Source organism: Rhinolophus ferrumequinum, chromosome X (assembly GCF_004115265.2).
Source record: "Rhinolophus ferrumequinum isolate MPI-CBG mRhiFer1 chromosome X, mRhiFer1_v1.p, whole genome shotgun sequence".
In the NCBI taxonomy this organism is placed as follows: Eukaryota; Metazoa; Chordata; class Mammalia; order Chiroptera; family Rhinolophidae; genus Rhinolophus; species Rhinolophus ferrumequinum.
Genome location: NC_046284.1, coordinates 62565941 through 62587662, shown reverse-complemented (window position 1 = coordinate 62587662; position 21722 = coordinate 62565941). Strand labels below are relative to the sequence as shown.

General features: G+C 32.6%; 1 protein-coding gene across 1 annotated transcript in view; it reads left to right on the top strand.

Moving 5' to 3' along the window:
* LOC117026836 (protocadherin-11 X-linked-like) overlaps window positions 1-21722 on the top strand; it is a 788660-nt gene that overhangs the window by 18426 nt on the left and 748512 nt on the right. The window contains 2 exon segments of the mRNA XM_033113963.1: window positions 11344-11449; window positions 12151-12209. Coding sequence (XP_032969854.1) covers window positions 12167-12209 — 43 coding nt within the window. The 5' untranslated portion in view covers window positions 11344-11449; window positions 12151-12166.

The window sequence follows — 21722 nt, the reverse complement described above, 5'->3', positions numbered from 1 at the left end:
CCTGGTTGTGAAATAAAAGTAATGGCCATTGAACAATTTTTCTGACAGTCTGTGAAAGTGAGTCATAAGATGCTAATATATTGTAATACTCAGAACAATAGGACCGAAACATGAGGCCTTAAATATTTTAAATGCTATATATTTATATTTAGAAATGATCGCAAACACTTATAGACATGTTCGTAAATAAGTTTTTAAAATTAAGTGTTATACATAATGTTATAAAACCAGATGTGTTGGTATATAACTAAGTTGTATATTTTTGTAAATATTATTATAAGTTCATTTGTAGAATTATGATATATGCATATATTTATATATTAGAATCTAGGGTTTATGTAGAGGCATATGTGGATACATATGCCCATATATTCTTGCTTAGACAAATGATAACATAATGATAAGACACTTATTAAATAAAATTTTGAAATTATCATATATACTAATCATGGAAAAACAAACTAGGTATTTTAAGTTTCCGTCTACATAACCGATTCCAAATAACTTTTATTGTCTCCACGCTGGAAGCACGTTGACCCATTAGTAACAGGCATCACCACGTCCCAGGTCCGAGAAAGCCGTCCAGTTCGCACAGTTCAGAAATTGACCTGATTTCATTAGGGTTTTTGCCCAGCACTTTTCATAATCTTCAACTTTCCATCCCCTTATCCTTTCCTCCTCCTATTTTTTTTCTTTCTTTCACTGAACCTTCACCCATCTTTCTTCATAAAGTGAGTTGTTGAAAGATTAAATATTTTACTACAAATCACTGTTTTCTATTTCTGTTCATCTACACATGTGCATCGATGCCAAAAACAATGCTTGAAAGCCCCTATTATTATATGGCTTTTAAATTGTCTCTTTTTTTCTAAAAGTAAAAAAAAAAAAAAAAATTACAATTAGGTATATGTTCCTGGGCTCTTTAAGGAAACATTTGTCCCATACTGTGATTTTTGGCCCCTTGCTTGCTCTCAGTTGTCTGGGAGATGCACCATAAAAGAATACATGTTCCGGAGAATAAAGCTTTGATTTATATATCTAAATGTTGCCTTATAAATAAAACGAACATATAAACATGTACTTATTTTTTCCTAGCATTTTGAAAAAAGATCATCCCAGATAGATAATTCTTTATGCATAATGTTATGTTTATGTATCCATTTGTTTCATCTAGCATTTGAGTCAGCAATAGCTTTCTTTTGAAAACTAAGACCCCTTCTGCTGTTATCATTGACTTCAAAAAAGGCGAAACTAAAACTGATGCTATCATAAATATATTCAGTTGGTCATTCAGTTTAAGGCATATGATAGCTTATATTTAACTTTTAGGAATATTTAGTTTAAAAAGTTATTCTTTAAAACACATAGAAATGCTGCATTAAAAAAGTTTATTATCCCATCTGGGCTTCAAATAAAGAGATTTTAATAAGCAGCGCGGTTACTTATTTAGCTCAGCAGAATTTAAAACAAAACTTAAAAGAGTTTTAAAGAGAAACACTTGTTTTATACCTGTGTTAGTCAATATGAGAGAGGCTCTGGAGTTGCAATGAGCGTTTTTTCATTTTTAAGTTCTTAACAAAAGTAAGATGGGCCGCATATTGTACCTAATAATAGAAATAGAATAATAGAATAATAGAAATTTCTTCAACATAAACTGAAACATTTGCATAAAAATGGTAGATTTACACTTGATTATTTTTAAAAGAAAAGAAATAGCCAAGCATAATTTTCCAGAATGAAATAATGTTTATTTTCATTAGTGAAAGTCATGTTTTAATTTCGTTTGAAGTGATATACATGCTGTAAGCAAATTCATATAAAACTACATATTTTAAAACTAGACAAATAGAGCTAAAATCATATGTGATATTAGCATAATGTAACATTTGTCGAAGAAAAACCATCCAACCTAAGAAAAAGCTTATAAGAGTTTATTTGAGCCAAACTGACGACAATTGCCGGGAAGCAAAATTTCAACAGATTGAAAAAAATGTTCTGCAAAATGGCAGTTTGCATCTTATTTTATAGGTAGAATCAAAGGAGGAGGGTTATGTGAAATCCACTGGTGGTAGATTAAGGGGGTAGGAGAAAGCAGGGCGGAGGAGGAATCTCTGGGATTGGGTAAAAGTAAATTGGAGAGACTGGTACTTCTATTTAGGTAGGTACAGAATAGTTAATAGTTCACTTTTTACAGCACATAGAGATGGTAATCAGGGGACAAAAATAATAATGAGGGATTCTATAGTTTCCTGCTCTGGTCTGGAAAAAGGGATTACTCTGACATTCCAAGGGCAGGTTATCTTAGGTGCAAAAAGAAAATAGGCTCACTTAAGGTGAAGACTGACCTTTGTCAAGGAAGCTTCAGGCTAAAGATGTGACTTCCTGCCCTGGCCCACCTTAGTTAGGAATTTTAATGTTCACACCATCCTACTGGTTACTTTCACTCTCCTGAGCTTATCAGGTTTAACAAGTGGCCCCTTTTATGTCCACACATTAAATATCAGTTGTTTTGCAAAAAGATTTGCACTGTGTAAATAGATTCATGGTAGACTCTTTAAATATTAGGCTCCCAGACTGTATAAAAAATGACATTTGTTATCAGTCCTCCAGGTGTTAAATACATAACAGTCACACTTAATGGGCAATGTAAGTGAAAGATACTTAGTAGATGCAAGAATCAGAGGCCAAAATATGTAAAACACTTATATAAATGAAATAATAAAACCCTGACTGGTTTAAAAACACAGTGATACATTACCAATGTGCTTTCTTGAAGAAGTTGTTACTAGAGAAGATACTTACCTGAGGGAATTCAGAAAACTGGTCTTCCTTTAAGTGGGGCAGATACTCTTCCAGTCCTTAATAGCTTTGTTTTAAAGAACAGTCATTCACATGCAAATATTATCCCTGCATACATACAATAGAACAGATGGAATAACCTGTCTCTCCAAGTTGTTATTGACAGTCTGTGTTCCACCACAGAGGAAATCCACAAATTACATACAGGCAATTTTCTTTATTTTTCTTCCAGCTTGTCTTTGAATTACTTTTGTTGTCTTTTCTTTACAGTTAACTATGTTGATTTAGATTCAATTAATTCTGTTGACTAAAACTCATTTTTTTATCCCTATTATTTCCTGCTTCTCACCAGCACCACTTTTATATTGTCTGTCGTGCCTTTATCACAAATAAGTAATTTACCTTTACTTATTTAAGCAGCCTGCTGCTCACTCCACATCAAAGTTACATTATTAAGAGGCCCAACTATTTTGATAAGTTTCTAAATAAGTTTCTCTGTACACCTATTTGCATATTCCCCAGATATTTGGAATTAATCTTCCCTTATAGTAATTTATATGGAGAATTGAATATTAGTGGAAAACCTGACTAAAATAGCTACGCAGAATAAAGTAGGAACATGCGAAATTTTATTTTTCAGGTCAAAATTGGTTGAATATCAGCAATTTCATATGGTTCAACCTAATAGGCAAAGGCCACAGTCCAGGAGATTTACTAAAAGGCAGAAACCATAGCTTTACTGTTAATGACTCCGAAATTATAATGTTATCATTGGAGATATTCCCTGAATATACTCCTCACATATGCAGATTTGTCAAGATCATTACATAAGGCTTAAGTAAAAATTAGTGTTGGAGAAATCTTTATGAATAATGCATTTTTCTCGAGAAAGTGAGATTTGTAAAGTTGGGACTTCTGACCTAATTTTCACATGAGTTCCCGAAAATGAAACCCAGTTCCATTAAATGTCCTTAGTACAAATTACCCGATTATGCACTTTCAATTTCAATGAGATGTAGCATCAAGTAAATCTATTTTTCAATTCAATTACTTATTGAATGAGTAGACATTTTTTCTAATAAGAAGATACGCATTTGGATCAAAAGATACTATTTCTACAGAAGATTTATAGTGTTTGTACTTGAATATGGATTATAGAAACACATGTTATGAGATCTCCATATAATCATTTACCCATTATCAGAAAATTAAGAAAATTTTATTCCTAAGAAAAAGTTAAATAACAAAATCTTTTGCCATCAAGTACCTTTCCAATTTTTCCTAGTTACGTTTTCCTACATATCAACTCTTTACTGAGTGATCCTCATGATAATCTCGATCCAGATTCTAATTCCAAGACATTGCTAGGTTTTGTTTGTTTGTTTTAATGTAAGTGAACACAAACATATTTTGTCTTGTATAAAGTCTGTGTAGTAGTTAACAGCTTAAGCTTTGGAGTCCGATAAATCTTCCTTCAAATTCTAGCTGCTTACCTTAATAGCTCTGATGTCTTGGGGAAGTTACTGAAACTCTTAGAACCTCATGTCCGCATATGTAAATGGAAGTAACAGTAACAGTACATACAGCATACGATAGTTGGATTAAATGTACTGAACATAGTGCTTGGCCTTCAATAAGAAATCAATAAAATGGTAACTACTATTACTTTAATAACTGATTATATACATTAGAAGTAGTATTAAGATGAATCTAACAGCTGAATGTATCAAGATATCTGTCACTATAATAATTTGCAGAAACATGGATCTTTATTTCCTTTAAATTTTATTTTAATAGGATTATGACTTGCAGGAAGTTCCCCGTTTGTACATAATTTTAGAAGTAGGATTTCAAATAGCCTGAGTGGATCCAATATCCTTGATTTTTTTTGAATCACATATAGATAATGTTCTTAAAGCCTACTGTTTGCTAAATAGTGGAAATTTTTCACTTCTTGAATTGGTGGTAGTGCTGGCAACAATAGTCAGTAGAAATAAAGAATATTCTTTCTTGACAGCTTATGCAGTGTTAATGTGATGAGACCCTTTTACCAAATGCAAGTCTTTTCAGACCCTTAGTAAAATCAATCACCATTCCTTTAAAAAATTACTAAAATTGTTTTAAAGGATATTATATCATTAAAGTTGCCATTTTTAATTTGGATTTTTATGGTGATTCAGAATATTGTTTATCAACAAGAATGCCACAAAATATTAAATAGCAGTTTTATATTTAAAGTGGTTCTGCTCATTTATAATTAACCAGTGAGGAAGTAAGAAAAAAATTAAAGACTGTTTAAAATATTATTTTACTAGGTTAATTTTTTAATTTATTTTAATTGTTTATAAGTCTTAAGTAATGTATTTATTGATTTATCTGAAAAATTCTGTTTTAAAATAAATATGTTACTTCATTCTCAAATGACTACTCAATCAACATGTATGTAGTTGTGGGTTTCCTTTCTTTTATGCTTTTTTATTTCTAAACTGATCTCTTTGGTCAAAAGGATTAGTTTAAAGTGTAATTATTATAAATGAAATATTTTCAAATGTTTCAGTTTTGAGTCACCAGGTATGGAAATAACCTAGCTAAGTATGCAAGTTTTTAAAAGATTCACATAATATAGTAATAATAGGAATAGTATAAAATGACATGATAAAAGACGTTTGTTTAAAGACATATTACTTGATCCAATTTAGAAAGACTGATTTTGCTGAGGAACTTTACTCAGTCTTAGAGATGGATCCAAGAATATTTTTCTTTTATTTTTTAACATGATAAAGTCAGGAGAGTTTTGAAAACTAGTAGATATAACCAACAGAAAAATGGCTAAGAAAAATACGCAATTTCCACTTACGAAAACTGAAGTGAGAAAAATACTGATAAAAATCACTTAGCTGCCATTACTCCTAGAAATTGCAGTTTCCCTTTGTGATATATTAAAAATGATGAATACACAAAGTTTTATTTTAAGGAAGTTTTTTTTTGTGAATATAAAATAATCAGATTTAAGTTTATTTCTCTACCAATTTTTTCCTACTCGATCTATTTTTAAAAAAATGCTTATAACATACTTAAATGTAGTTATTTTGCAGAATTCTAGTCACCCTTTCTCCACAAATTAAGAAATACACATAGAAGAAGAATTTTTGAGGCTCCAAACTCTGTTTTTCTCCAAAATGTAGTTTTATAATACAGTCTTTGGGCATTCTTTAGACACTTGACCATTTTGATCTAGATATTGTATATTTCATATATACATATACATGCATACATACATACATACATACGTGTGTGTGTGTGTGTGTTTAACCAGCATTTGTTGTAACTTATCTCAAAGAAATTTCAAATATTATAAGGCTCTACTATTAGGACAGAAACATTGTATTCACAGTAATGTTCATTGGTTACATGTATTATATTCAGAGGAGTTTCACACTAAAATAAGTGATCAGGATTAATAGCTACAGGCCGAAATGAAAAGAATGCTTACCCTAAAATAAAAGGAAAACAATGTTTGGTAATAAGAACGTGACATTGGATAAGTGAAATGTCTAGGACTGTTTTCTTGAATAATTTAGTATATTTTATGTGAAAAATTTAAAGGACTATAAAGTGGGGAGATCAGCAGTATAGTATAAGTAAGGGGAGAGAAGAAAGGGTGCTATGCAAACTTGATTTCAATCAACTGTCTTTGTAATAACACGTGGTTGAATGTTTTGATCTACTTATAATGAACATTCTAAGGACTCGCTAATATTTGAAAATTGGGAAGACATTTTTATGTTTTTCCCCTTGTCCTGAGGTATCCTAAAAATAAAGCTCGATAGAATAAAGAGTATGAAAGTGAAGGAGTGTCTTGATGTCTTGTGTTTGCTAAAGCACAGCCACTTAAAGGGTTTGATTTCCACTAGAAAAAGTTGTTTTGTTTCAAAAGAAGAGAATGGGTATTTGATGTTTCTCGCCTTTCATGGTTATGACAGTTCCCTTAGATTTCTTAAATTCTCTAAGTAGAGATTTGTCATAATCTCCACAGTACACCTGTTTAAAAAACTGTAGCCCATGGAAATCTGAAACTACAAAAGAAACTTTTCTCAAGATGGTAAGTACAAAGGAGTGTAAATTTCAGTTACCTAACCTGTAGGAATTTCTTTTCTCCTATTACTTTTCACCTAATAAGGCACCTAGGTGAAGAGAATTTTGATCTCACTGATGAACCAAATTTCTCTATGCAAATTAATTTGCATAAGCAAGTTAAAATTTGAGTTTAAGTTTAGGTTTAAACTGGTGGAAGGATAATAGGCAATGTGGAATTTGGTAGTTAACCACAGTTACTGAGTGCAGGAAAAATACAACTACAAACAATTCAGAAACTTTCTCGATATTGACAGGGACTAGTATCTATATTCCTTATTGTTTTTCCTTCCCGACTGTATCCATGCAATCACATCTGAACATGTACAGAAGAGAAGGGAGTAAACAACATTTTACTCATGGTTTCTGTGAAACCTAAATAAACATGGAGATTTTCTACCATTAAAAACAGCGAGGATGTCGTCTTATAGACCTGTGCATTTAAAGATAAGGGAGAGGCAATGCGATGAATACTCCTAATTCAACAAAGTTCAAATAGTCGTAAATAGTTTAACACAACTTTTTCTGTAACCCTTATTGATATAAAGGTGAACAGGGAGAATCAATACCTAAGGCAGACATTAACTGGACTTGATAAATTACTTCATAAGCTTGAATCAACCAATGAAGCTGGTCGATGAAGCTGGTCGTCTACTGGAGACTGTTGAAGGAGTGAGCACAGTGTGTTTCCTTTAGCTGATATGTTGGTTTCCTCTCTTCCCAGTCATCTTTCTCTGATGTTCTCCTATATTAGCAAAATCTTAGGTCAGGCCTTTCATCCTCTTTTAGCCATGTGGTTGTTTGCTTGACTTTCTCTTAACCTTAAATCCATTAGAATAACTTTTTCTTACACCTAGAAATACTTATGAATGGCAGTTCTTTTAAGTTTTGTCACTTGTTTTATCCCAAATATTCTTTAGTAAATTCTTGGAACCCCGTGGACAAAAATCACGGAATTTCATTATGTGACTTGAGGAAAATGAGTTTGGCCAACCAAAAGAAAGTAACTTATGAAAGTGGCATATTGCTTTCTATTAACCTCTCAAACATCTTATAATATTACTGTGCTCTCTATTTTTTCCTACACCTGAAAATTTGCACAACCTTTTGCTATTCTGTACAACACACACTATGGTTAGTAGGGCTAGACTCAACACTTAGCTGGTAGCTCATTGTAGTAATGCTGTACCTGAAATATGGTATTTCACTCAATATCCAATTTTCCTACAATAAATTTGCTTAGGCTTTAAAGTAATTTTGCTTCACTTTGCAACTATACAAATTTACTAGTAAGTCATCAAGCTAGCAGGAAGAAAACAGAAGGATGCGAAGCATTAAATATTGGACATCCCAGCTTTATTGTAACAGAACTTATCAAAGAGGAAGCTGTTCTCCACAATAAACTATATTTTGGCTTCCATAGTGTAGAGCAACTTCATCTTGAATTTCAAAGCAACTACCTTTAAAACACACATATCCTAAATGTGCTGAGTCAATTACTAATTAGAATTTTTCTCATAGACAATTATGTCTTCAGTGTTTTGTTTGGAATGAATTAGGCACATTAACATGCTGCATTATTGAGAACCAAACGTAATTTGAGGAGCTAAATATGATAGTTCTCAGACATTTGCCATTTATGCTATTAATTAGTAATAAAAATGGTGTGTGTGTGTGTGTGAGAGAGAGAGAGAGAGAGAGAGAGAGAGAGAGAGAGAGAGAGAGATCGAGAGATCGAGATCAGAATAGTATTTTAATTCACTTACCAAAATAACATTTTAGTGGACAAGCTAATAGAGATATTTTTGATTAGGGGGTAGAAATTTAAGGAGTTAAGAATCCACATGTCAGCAAACTGTATATTCACAACCTCTTGATCCTCATATATCATTCTAGAGGAAGAAAATTACCTACATAGACATAGCCCCTAAGTCGTAAACTACACCTGACTAGTTTACAAAATACTAAATGTAAAGAGGCACGATTTCTCAACTTTCAAATTTCTTATTAATGGAAAAAATGAGCACTCATCTTAACCTAATTCTTGGAAATCTTAATTGCCTCAAAAGAAATAACACCCATATCTGTTCAATTTATGAATCCAGAGATGAAAATTCAGGTATAAAAATAACTTTAGCCTGTTACAGGCCTGCTCTTTATTGAATTCAGAGATCAACCCTGACTATCTCCCATAAATTAATGTACATTCAAACTAGTTACATATTTATATTAAATACCTGATTATTTAAAATAATATTTATTCAGACTATAAAAATCCGAATTTCTTTGCAAAGGAAACAAATATTTTCTTGTCAAAACAGCAAACATTAATTCAGAGAGGCAAAGTAGGAATAACAATGATCTCTCGAGATCAATGCTAACTTTTATTCAAATTTAATACATGTTAATAAATTTATATTCAAAAGAAACATGGTAGGTCTGAGCATCAATAAACCCATCACTAAGAGTCTATATTATGGCATTTGATTAGCTACATACATCATGTGATAAGGATGTCTACTTCCCCAAAGTTTGATCTTTGCTTTTAGATTAACACGGACTACAATACTATTTGAGGAATTTAAGGCACTCACTTAGGGCATGAAATTATTTTGATGCATCTTAGCTTATCTGACTCTGCTCAAGAAGAATTCTATACAGGGTTTAAGGGAAAATTCACATATGTGTGCATTTGGCTCCCCTTACTGTAGCTGTCCTAACCTTTAGTCTTTAAATATAGAAGCCAGGACGGAGGTTTAGATAGATGATTGATGATCACACTTCACTAGAGTTCTCTTTAAGCATAGCTGACCTCCACTTTGATCTTATTTATCATTGATACAATTACAGTTAACACATAAATTTAATTTGATGGCTAACAATTTAACTCATTTTTAATCACTTTTATAACAAGTAACTTTTTATAGTCAAATAACTTTTATAAAGATCTCAGATTAAAATATGTTCTCTTATTCGGCCTCAGTATTTTCTTACAAAACCTGTTCATCCTCTTGATTTTATCTTATCTGTTCTTGGTACTAACCTTTTTAGTCACTCAGATTTAAAACACCTTGGAGTATTCCCTCTTCTTTATCCCCACTTTCCAGACAACAGTCCAGACTTTTCTGTCTTGAGATCTCTTTCCCTTACAATCCTTCCTATATCTTCTACCACTTAACAAAAACATTGAAATAACTACATCTTCCATGAGCCCTTTCCTAATTTCATTATCCAAGAGTGTTTTTATTCTTTGATATTCCCATAGCACTTTGCTTTTTTTTCCTGTCAGTTAGCCTATTCAATGTATTATTTATCTTGTACAAGTTTTATCTTATCTCTCCCACTATACACAATTAACATAGTGTAAAGCTCCTCTGTTATATAAACTTAACGTAGTGCTTTACACACTAAGGTTGCTTAGAATTAATCAACTGGGTGGATGGATGAATAGATGGACGGATGCATGGAAGAGGATGGAATATCCTAACAAAGCACATTTTCCTTAAGTAAATTCATGCATACCTTAAGTACAGACTATAAAATGCCTCTGAACTGTGCTGTCCAATATGGTAGTTACTAGCGACATGTGGGTATTTCACTTAAAATTAAATAAAATTAATAATTTGTTTTCTCAGTTGCACTAGCCTCATTTAAAGTAGTTAATAGCCACATGTCTCTACCACATTGGACCATGCAGATATAGAATATTTCTATCATCACAGAAAATTCTATTGGACAGCATTGCTCTAGAAAGAAATGGATGTGAAAAACACATGTCTCTGGAATTTTAGGAAGGTCATAAACATGAAGTAATAAGGAACAGGATTTCCATTTCCCATGTTAAAAAGTATAACTTGTGTCATTTCAATGTAAGCAATTTTATCCCCTAAAGAGGAACATTTATATCAGTATCATTCTAATTATATTTTCATTTAAATTCTATTTTTTATCAACACCAATATAAATCTCAATATGCAATATAAATAGTTAGCAAGTTGCCAACATTTCTATATAAATATGCATTAAATGCTTTAACAGATCTGACTTAATTAGAACTAAGAATGCAACAGTGTAAGCTGGCTTTTCAAAAATTTTAAAGCTTCTTTTATTCAAAGCCTTGAAATACTTTTCCAGCATACCCTTCCTCCAAACATGTGTGGACTTTTTGTTTTTTAATCCAAGAGAGATCCCTGATATCATATTGAAAGCACACTTTTATGCCTTACTTTCCCTTTTCCCAACTCTAAAATTGTACTAAAAAAAACATTAACCGTTGCTTGATTTGTAGCCATTACAGCAAATTGGAGAACTCTGCCATATAATGATGAACCTCTGTCATATGTTATCTACTTGTTGAATTTAGATTTGTGGTTTCTTGAAATCCAACTCAAAGTGTTTGACCTACCACAGGAAAACCCTTTTGTGAGTAAGAAGGATTCCACAGATCACATACCAGAGAGGTCTTGCCTCAGCTGCTCTCAACTTTGTAGTCTTGTGAAGAAGCTGACAAGCTTGGGTGAGACAATGTTTTGCTATCCTCCTTACAGAATTAGAAATTCCTGTCTAAGATAGTATAAATTGATATCGGAAGCATTATAGTTAAGATCAGTTTCACAACTGAAGAAAATTGAAATTAATATGTAGTTAATTATGAATTCTTAGTGACATAATATGTAATTAATATTCAAGGTACGACCACTTTTCTCAGCTTCAGAAAATAAATACTTCTAGGCAATGGGGTCAGGCTCACACCTACTCCATATTGAGTGCCTTGAATCTATGCATTCTACTGTTGCATAAATCTGCTGCAGATTCCCAATTCTATGTGTTACGTTTATTGAACTGTAGTAACAGTCCAAGGGAGAAAGTCCAATTAGTGGATATGATATTTTTATTTAACTTTCCCCTAGCAGACAAATACGGGTAGCAGAGACTGCCCCATTTTGAATTTTTAGAATATTTGTGACTAGATTTCAGAGTCATTAATGGTTTGCTGTTAACAGTCCTTTATCCATCGGGGACTATGGAATCATTCTGTCCCTAAAATTAAAGAGACATTGGACGTCCTGCTGTGGAAATTGCCACCTAGCATAGTATTGGGTTATTGAAGCCCTATCTTTTTAGTACATCTATTTTACTTAAGTTTCAACTGATTACATTGTACTGGAGGCAAAGATCTTTTTCTTCCTTTCCCTCTTTTCATCCTCCACCCCACAGCTGATTGCAGAGCACTATGAGGACTGTGCCAAAGTGGGTTTTAATGCAGGTATTTCAAGGTGAGTTTTATATATATTCAATACCATATAAGTCACACTTCCTCTGGGTCTTTTCAGGAGTACAAATTTTATCTGAACTACCGTTTTTAGTGTTTGACATTTTCCTTGAAAGATTTCTGTCAAGCTTAAAATGTTAACAGTGAGAATGAATGAAGGGAAAAGGAAGGCTCTATTTCAATATACTTATTGATACCATGTGGGGAGAAACATAAAACAACAACAACAAAAATCCCACAATTACAGTAAATGACTACATATGTCATCAATGTATTGTCAATTTCTAAAATAACTCAATTATGAGAAAAGGTACAACACTACAGCCCTACTGTTGGTAACCTATGAAGAATTAAGGACCCTTTTGGATTACGCAGAGATGTCATTAGGTCCATTAGTTATTCCTGTAATGATAAGTTACAGAAGTACCTATTTTCAGAACAAATATCTTTTCTGTGGATTGTGAACACCCTGGGTAGAGGGACTGTTTTTTCTTATTCTTGCATTTCCAATGCCTGGTACAGAGAAAGTACTCAACAAATATATACGAAACTAGCAAACAAAAGGTTGTTCTAATGAATAAATATATGGACTTTCTTGAACCGGTAAGATGATGATTTGATTAAATAAGCTAGTAGTACATCCTCCCAATCTCCAATTAAGTGAATAAAAGTTGTTTAAGATTCTATTAAACAAATTTGAAATAATGTTAAAACTATCATAGGAGGCTTTTTTTTCCTTTCAAAAATAATTTGTTTTGAAGATTTATTGATTAACATATCCTCCAGTGTACCCCTCACCTTCTCACAGTATTTGTGATATAATAATACAATCTATTTTACTTTTTAAAATAATGTATTTGTCTAACCATTGTCACCCCAATAAATTTTAATTAAAACAAAAAAATAATGTGTTTGTACCAGGCTTGCTTTCAAAAGAACTTGAGATAGTAGAGCAGAATTAAAAAAAAAAAAAAGCAACACAGTCCCTGTTTACCTAGTGGCAGTTTACCATTAAGATAGCAAAGCCAAATTAAACCAAGGTAAAAAATTGTATTAAACAAGACATTCAGTTCAAAATTATATTCTGTACACCTTTTAAGGGGTGAAGGAGAAAGAATAGGTGACTAAGTGAATGTGCTACTTGAATGCACATGACACACAGTGACTATTAATGACTTTTTTTCCAAATTAAAGTAAAAAAACCAAAACTCATTGCTCCAAAATTTTGCTGACTACCTTCTCCATAGTTGTTGTGTTCTAACAAGTCTCTTAAGCACTTACATTTATCCTTCCTTGTATGCTTATTCAGATATTCCCCATGTAATGTTAACCTGTGAAAGTTTCTTAGAGGAACTTAGTTGTGAAATGTCCCAAAGCAGATCATGACCCTGGATGACCAGAGAGGAAGTGAAAATGTTATGGCTAAAGAGTGGGTGTTGGCTTGGCTGATGGGGGAAGGTCATGGGTTATAATTTAATGGGGAAGACATATGTTGGAAGCAAGTAATTATGTACCTTGAATGCTAGGTCTCAGTGTTTAGATTCTATATATTTTAATAGGCAACGCATGGAGGTTTCTGTTGTCAGTTGTTTGGGTTTGGTTATTGTATATAATGTTTTACAAAATCATTAATGTTTATTTTCCTACATCAAAAAAAGAAAAGTAGGGGGCCGGCCCCGTGGCTCAGGCAGTTAGAGCTCCATGCTCCTAACTCCGAAGGCTGCAGGTTCAATTCCCACATGGGCCAGTGGGCTCTCAACCACAAGGTTGCCAGTTCCATTCCTCGAGTCCCGCAAGGGATGGTGGGCAGCGCCCCTTGCAACTAAGATTGAACACGGCACCTTGAGCTGAGCTGCCGCTGAGCTCCCGGATGGCTCAGTTGGTTGGAGCGAGTCCTCTCAACCACAAGGTTGCCAGTTCCACTCCCACAAGGGATGGTGGGCTGCGCCCCCTGCAACTAGCAACGGCAACTGGACCTGGAGCTGAGCTGCACCCTCCACAACTAAGACTGAAAGGACAACAACTTGAAGCTGAAAATGGCACCCTCCACAACTAAGATGAAAGCACAACAACTTGACTTGGAAAAAAAGTCCTGGAAGTACACACTGTTCCCCAGTAAAGTCCTGTTCCCCTTCCCCAATAAAATAAAATTAAAAAAAAAAGTAAAAGTAGTGCCACATGGGCATTGGACTTGTCAGGGGGATCACTTCATAGACTGTAGATGCCTGACCACTGTGCTGTATACCTGAAGCTGAAGTAGAATAATATTAAATGTCAACTATAATTGAATAGATATATTTAATATTTTATACAATATTTTATATATATTAAATATATATATTTAATAATATTGAATGTCAACTATAATTAAATATAGTCATGGAATGTAAAGTTAAGCACAGGGAATATAGTCAGTGGTATTGTAACAGCTATATACAATGTCAGAAGTGTAGTAGATTGGAGGGGTATCACTTTCTGAGGGGTGTAAATGTCTAACTATTACGTTGCTTTGTATACCTGAAACTAATTTAAAAAAAGTAAAAGTAGTCCATGAAAATTATATTAAGTTATATTATGGATACATAATATATTTGGAAATGTTTAGTTTAAGAAAAACTTCTCTTCTAAATGAAAAAAAAAGAGGTAGAGGAGCTGTCCTTATGTCATATCTGACTCACTTTAACAGTTCCTCTTAAAAATTAGCAGCTGTAATTAGTGGAAAATGTTGAAGGTGCAATGTTGTAGTTGTCAGCTCTAGCAGGTTTTAATTATCTTTTTTTCTTAAGTGATCAACTTTACAGAAGTTGAATATTTATCATTTTCAATACAAAATCATGACATATTTCAGTTGGAAATACTATGTCAAAAATCACTTGATTTTGTGAGATGTGTTTGCTTCAATATTTTCAACACAGGGCTTCAAGATGTATTACACTTATCCAATTAAAATACCCCCCATTTTCTCTAACTTATACTTGTTCTTTAAAAATTCAAATGTTAATTAAAATCATCCAATGAGCCAATATATGTTTCCTATTTCATCAAAGGAATAAATTGATCAGTTTAAGTATTTCAAAACTAATCATAATGCCTAAAGATAAATGTCATTGGAATATATCCTTCTTGAAAATGTTTTCAAGAGTTGTAAAATTTTGAGGGGAAATAACATTACAAAAAAACAAACAAACCCTGAACAAGAAAAATTTCATTAAAATGCTCTTTTAAAACAAGGTTTCCATTTTAAATTATATACAAAATTATTTGTTCCCAACCTAGAAACAACCGTAAGATTACTACTTACTGAAAAAAAGCGGAGTTTTTAAACCTTATAAGCACAATTTTAAGTCAATTAAAATTATATTAAATATGCAGTTGATGACTATAAGATATCTTTATTTTACATAAGGAATTGTGATATAAAATTCTTTAAAACTGTAGCATTGAATATAATTGAGATCCATTATACAAATGATTACAGATTTATGAATAAAACTCATTTCAATACTAGAACAAAAAATGATCTTAGAGATGAAACTCAACTCTACTCATCATATGAAGAAAATGAGGCACAGGGTAATTAACTCTCTTGTCCAAAGTCACAGCTACTTACTTTAATCTGTTTTCTTTCGTTTAATGGTAATGACAGCTACAATAACAAACACAATACTTATTGTGGTTCCAGGAACTGTTCTAAGTACTTTATATATGTTAATTCATTCAGTTTTCACAATAATGCCCCGAGGTAGATACTATTTTTATTATTTCTATTTTATACTGAGACACAGAGAATTTTAAAAACTTGTATAAAGTTACATAGCTAATAAGTGTTGGATCACAGATTCAAAACCAGGCAATCCACCTCCATAGCTCATGCCACAAAATCTTAAATAATTTTTTAAAATTTCATTTTGCCAGGGCAGTTTTTCTATGGATATAATAACATTTTATGACTTTGATTTTTCAGTAGAGAAATTAATGATTGTCTCAATTTCCACATCAAATATGTTTAACAATAGCTTTAAATGAATGATTTTGCTTCAGTATGTGTGAATCTCTAAATGAATGATTTGCCTGAAGTCTATACTGGTCATTAAGACAGTTGCAAAAATGAATCTATATGGAGTTCTTCAATTCATTCTGTTTATGGAGCAATTTCACTTATTTTTCAAACTAGAAGATCAACCCAAAATATATATAAATAATGCCTCTATGAAATGGCTTCTTTTTGTGAGCATGGTAGAATTAAGCTATCAATTATTCTATACACTTCATAATGACAGTGTAGGCAAAATTGGTTTTATATTTTCTAATGAATAAGGCCCATAAAATAAGTCTTATTTTTTTCTAACTTGTTTTAGTCTGTGGGCTCAATTATTAGTTTCAAAGTAATATTGGAAAAAATCATACCCTATAAAAGAGAGCATATTTTGACATTGATATGTTAACATATTGACACATGGGAAAGAAATACATTTGAGTAAATGAAAAACAATTAGAACAACACTATATAGTGAATATGGAAAGGGTAAAAAGCAATACCTAACATACAAAATACCCATGTAAATTTAGTTTTATATATAATGTTATAATAGATTCTGAAGACTATCATTTAAAAATCTAAATGAAAGTAGAATGTTAGAGCTTCCTCCATACATTACTTCTGTGTGTCCCATTTGTTTTTAAATAGAATTGAAAGACAATGAAAATAAAATTGAGAGTAGCTGACTCATATAAAATAGGAATTTTAGGGAAAAAAAGGACTAGGAGCAAGACTGGAAAACTGAAACATCCATTTCTGTTTCAGTGGGTAATCGCTTTTACTGAGGGTTTATCTCACTTTTTCTAAGTTCTTTATGAGCCTTTTCTTTATTAAATGTTATTTGTTTATTAAAACATATAAACACATAAAAATAACAAAATCATCAGTGTTTATTAAGACTGTATCCAGCACTGCGGAGAACTTGGAGGTCAAGGGTTAAGTCTGCACAGAAACATAAATATGAGGAAATTTGTAAATTGAGGCAGCCAATGTGTATCAGTGCTTTGACTGTGTGTTCAGAGAAGGAGAGCAGTGTGGACTTGGGGACAGCAGAGAAAGATTGAGAATGAAATAATAATTAGATATGCTAGAAAACAGTAGCTTACACTGCATGGTTCCACATTACAGGTGCTTATTTACAGTATGCATGCGTTTCTGATTAATTATACAGTAAGAAAAACTTATGCAGTTGTCTATTAGGATATTTACACTATACCCTGCAGTTTCCTGTCTGAAGTTTTCAAAGAATTGATGATTTCTACCATGCCTAAGATTCTTCATACTATCAGTATGAGGATTATGATGGTGGCAAATCAGGAGAACATGGTGAGTACCTCACACTTCTATTGACCCTACCCAATATACTGAAAACTATCAAGTGGGTAGTTGTGTTGGTATATTACCTCTTCATAAATTTAGTGTCTCAGACACAGTACATTTATTTCTATAGCGTTTCTCATAGATTTTATTGAGGTAATGTTTTATGAAAATAATTCTGTTTTAAGATATTATTTATTTATAACCATAAAAATCACACTTTTTTTTTTTTCGGTCTCAGAGGATTTCAAGCAGTTTGATTCCAAATTCAAAATGAGGGGAAATTTAATCATTTCTCCTTGAATGAACAAGTTACCGATCTCTTGTAAAACTGAAAGCAGCAAACGAACAAGACAAACAAACAAAAACTCATAGACACAGACAACAGTTTAGCGGTTACCGGAGGGAAAGTGGGGAGAGGGGAAGGTAGACAAGGGTAAAAGAGGTCAAACATGCGATGGCAGAAGGAGAACTGACTCTAGGTGGTGAACACAACACAATATATAGATGATGTATCACAGAATTGTACACTTGAAACCTATATAATTTTACTAACCATTGTCACCCCAATAAACTTAGTAAAAAATAATCACCACCTAGTAGTTTCAAGATTTAATATCATAAACAGCATTCATTCCTAAATGATTCAGTAATAAATTTTACTGCATCATTTTATCCTTTATTTGTCCCCTGCCTATGATGGTACTCCAATTATCATTTCAGTTTCCTGAGTGCATGCATAGCTCAAGATTATTTTCCTCTTGCTCTAGATCAGCAGTGTCCAGTGGAAATTTCTGTGATGATAGAAATGGTCTATAATCTGCACTGTCCAATACTGTAGCTCTTAAGCCCATTTGCTTATTGAACACCTGAAATGTGCTCGGTGCAACTAAGCGCTTGAATTTTTTATTTAATTTAATATCTATTTGTATAGCTACATATGGCGAGGGCTACTGAATTGGACTGCACAGCTCCAGATATTATAGTCCAAATATGACTATAATGTACAAAAATAGACTTCCTTTTTTCAGGGCATACTCACCTCTGCTTCTAAACTTTTGTTCTTGTCCCATCTATACTATCATGCCCTTACACAAAGCAATTTTATTGTGACTAGCACTGGCCTTAATTTTTTAATTTTCCAGGACCGTCAGTTTATGGGAAGAATTAATGCAGCATGTGGTCACAATTTCCTAGAGTGAGTGCCAGATACAGCAGGTGTGAAATAGTTCTGGTTGTGATAACTCATTTATGATCTCCATTAAGGACTTGAATATCTTTGGAAAGGAAAAACCATCTTTCCGTATGTCTAGTATTTCTTGGAATAATAAGAACATTTGAGGACAGTATTATATATTTATTACCTATATAGAGACTGTAACTTACTTAAAATGAGACAATGACCATTTTTAAACTATTTCATACTTTGTTTTAAGTTGAAATCATCACAGTAAGTTGTAATTCTGAAAATCAAAAATATTTTGGGAAGTAAATTAACACAATAATTTGAGCCTCCGGTACCTAACAGGAAGAATGATATCTTTATTTTCTTTCTTTGGCAAACTCTTTCAAAACCATTGTGAAATCTGATTTTCAGAAGACACGTCTCAGTTTTCTTTGCAAACCTTCATAAATAAGCAAAGTACAAATATTTTTTTTTAAGAAATGCAATAGCTAAATTAATAAAAATAACAATGACAGTAAAGGCCTAAATAAAAATATCTTTTTGGTCTTCATATGCATTAGTGTGGGACACTGTCAAAGTACTGCAATTCCGGACTGCCTTAATATGAGAGTAACCCTGACCACACCATGTCCATTTCAACTATTGTTTAATGAATGGCATTTCAAATGGCCTTTTTCATTAAAATTATCTCTTTGTGCATGTGCACACACATACACACAAGAACATACACTGTGAAACATGAAGATTATTATTTTAATCATAAAAATGAAATATCTCATGAATATTCCACAATTAGTGTTTGGCTAGTGCTTGCTGGTCCAAAGGACAAAACTGCATCCAACTCCGTGGAGATGGAACTTGCATATTCGTGATTTCATTTTGAGGTTAATGCTCTGCTTGATTAAAACCAAAAATAAGTAACATGAAATTCTTCTTCCAATATGCAAGTCTATTACTGTGTGGAAGGAAGACTGTCTGTACTTGTGGTGAGAAAGTGTGGGGTATGGTGAATGAACACTACTAATAAGGAAAGGAATCACTTTTAATTATTTTATGAACCTGAGTAAGATTTGTGGTGATCCAAAGAGGGAAACAGGATAAAAAGGGGAAAAAAATCAAATAACAGGAATCTATAAATATTTGGAAAAAATACAGGATTAGAATTAATTTAAATATTTTGTTTTACCTTTAATTGGGAAAATTGCTTGCCTAAGAACAACCTAATGTAATTTGTAACGAAAATATCTGCAGGAAAAGATTGTGCTCTAAAATATAGTACTCATCAGAAAAATGTAGGCCTTTTAATGAAACAGAATGCATGAAACAATGAACGCTCCAAGTTGTTGTATAAGACACCTATTGTTTCTTGGAGTCTTTGCCAGTCCTTGTAGTAATATCTTTAAAACAAATTTAAAACAAAAGAATTAGAAACCCAACCATCTAATAAACATTCTTTAAACTCTTATTATGTATTTGGCACAATGCCTATGCACTGCTAAATTAAATATAAAGGCCTACCAATAAATTTTGTATATATTTGAAATCATTTGCATTTAGAGTATAGAACTACACTATGAAATATGTATCTCTACAATTATTTCAATTTAAAACATTTTTACGGAAGCTGTTTTATACCTAAATTTCTATTTTTGAAGAGCTAAATCTTCAGGTATTATAAACATCCAGTTTTTTGTTGTTTTATTTTGCCCCTCCTCCATTCCCTCTGCGCCCCCTCCCCCCAATTCAGAGTCAAGCCAATGTTGTTCTCAGTCTAGTTGTGGAGAACTGCAGCTCACTGGCCCATGTTGGTATTATTGCCATTGCGCTCTACCTGGCTGAACCAGTTGGTCACCCCCCGCCAGCCTGCCACTTGCTGCAGCTCCCGGCAGCCCAGGGCAGCACAGTTCCAGGTTGAGCTGAGCTGTTGTTCACAAATCTAGCTGTAGAGGGCGAAGCTCATTGGCCCATGCAGGAAGCGAACCAGCTACCTCAGTGTTGGGAGCACAGCACTCCAGCCACCTGAACCACCCGGCAGCCCCTAAAACATCCAGTTTTTATTGCCCATTTTGTACAGTTTCAAATATACTAATAATATTGAAATAGGACCCAACAGGCATTCTCTAAAATTAAGAGTTTTCAAATTTAGCAAGGTGTTTTTGAATGCCTAAGTTGGAGTTTGAATGTTTAGTGTCACAATTACCATGTTTCCCCGAAAGTAAGACCTAGCCAGACAATCAGCTCTAATGTGTCTTTTGGAGCAAAAATTAATATAAGACCCTGTCTTATTTTAAAATAATATTAAAATAAGACTAGGTCTTACATAATGTAATATAATGTAATATAATATAATATAGTATAATACCCAGTCTTATTTTACTATAAGACTGGATCTTGTATAATATAATATAAGACTGCATCTTATATTAATTTTTGCTCCAAAAGACGCATTAGAGCTGATTGTCCGGCTAGGTCTTATTCTGGGGGAAACACGGTATAATTGGAATTAAAATGTTAAGACAAATTTGAAATAACTCACAGGTTTGAGGGATGTTGCTAAATCAAAAAAACATTTTTTTATGTATTAGAAATAGGAAGGAAAAATAGTAGAAATACTAGCATGTATAATTTATCTTTGTGTGAGCTATTTATGAATACGTTTGAATTGTATCTCTTATAAACACGATTCCTTCTTGAAAATCAGACCAAACCCAGAATATGAATTTATTATACAAATTAAGAACAAACAAGAAGTGGTGTTTAATTTAACTATAAATGCTAATTCAGTTTTTAATTCAGAATTCTGCCTAATTAGTTTCCTCCCTAAATTAAATGTATCAGAATGTGGCCCGTATGTGTGCTATTTATGGTTCAAATGTTTTTCTATACATTTATTCATTGATATCATTTTTAACTTGCCATCCAGATTCTTTTGGTTTTGAAACAACACAAAACAAAAATCACAGAAATAGTATTAA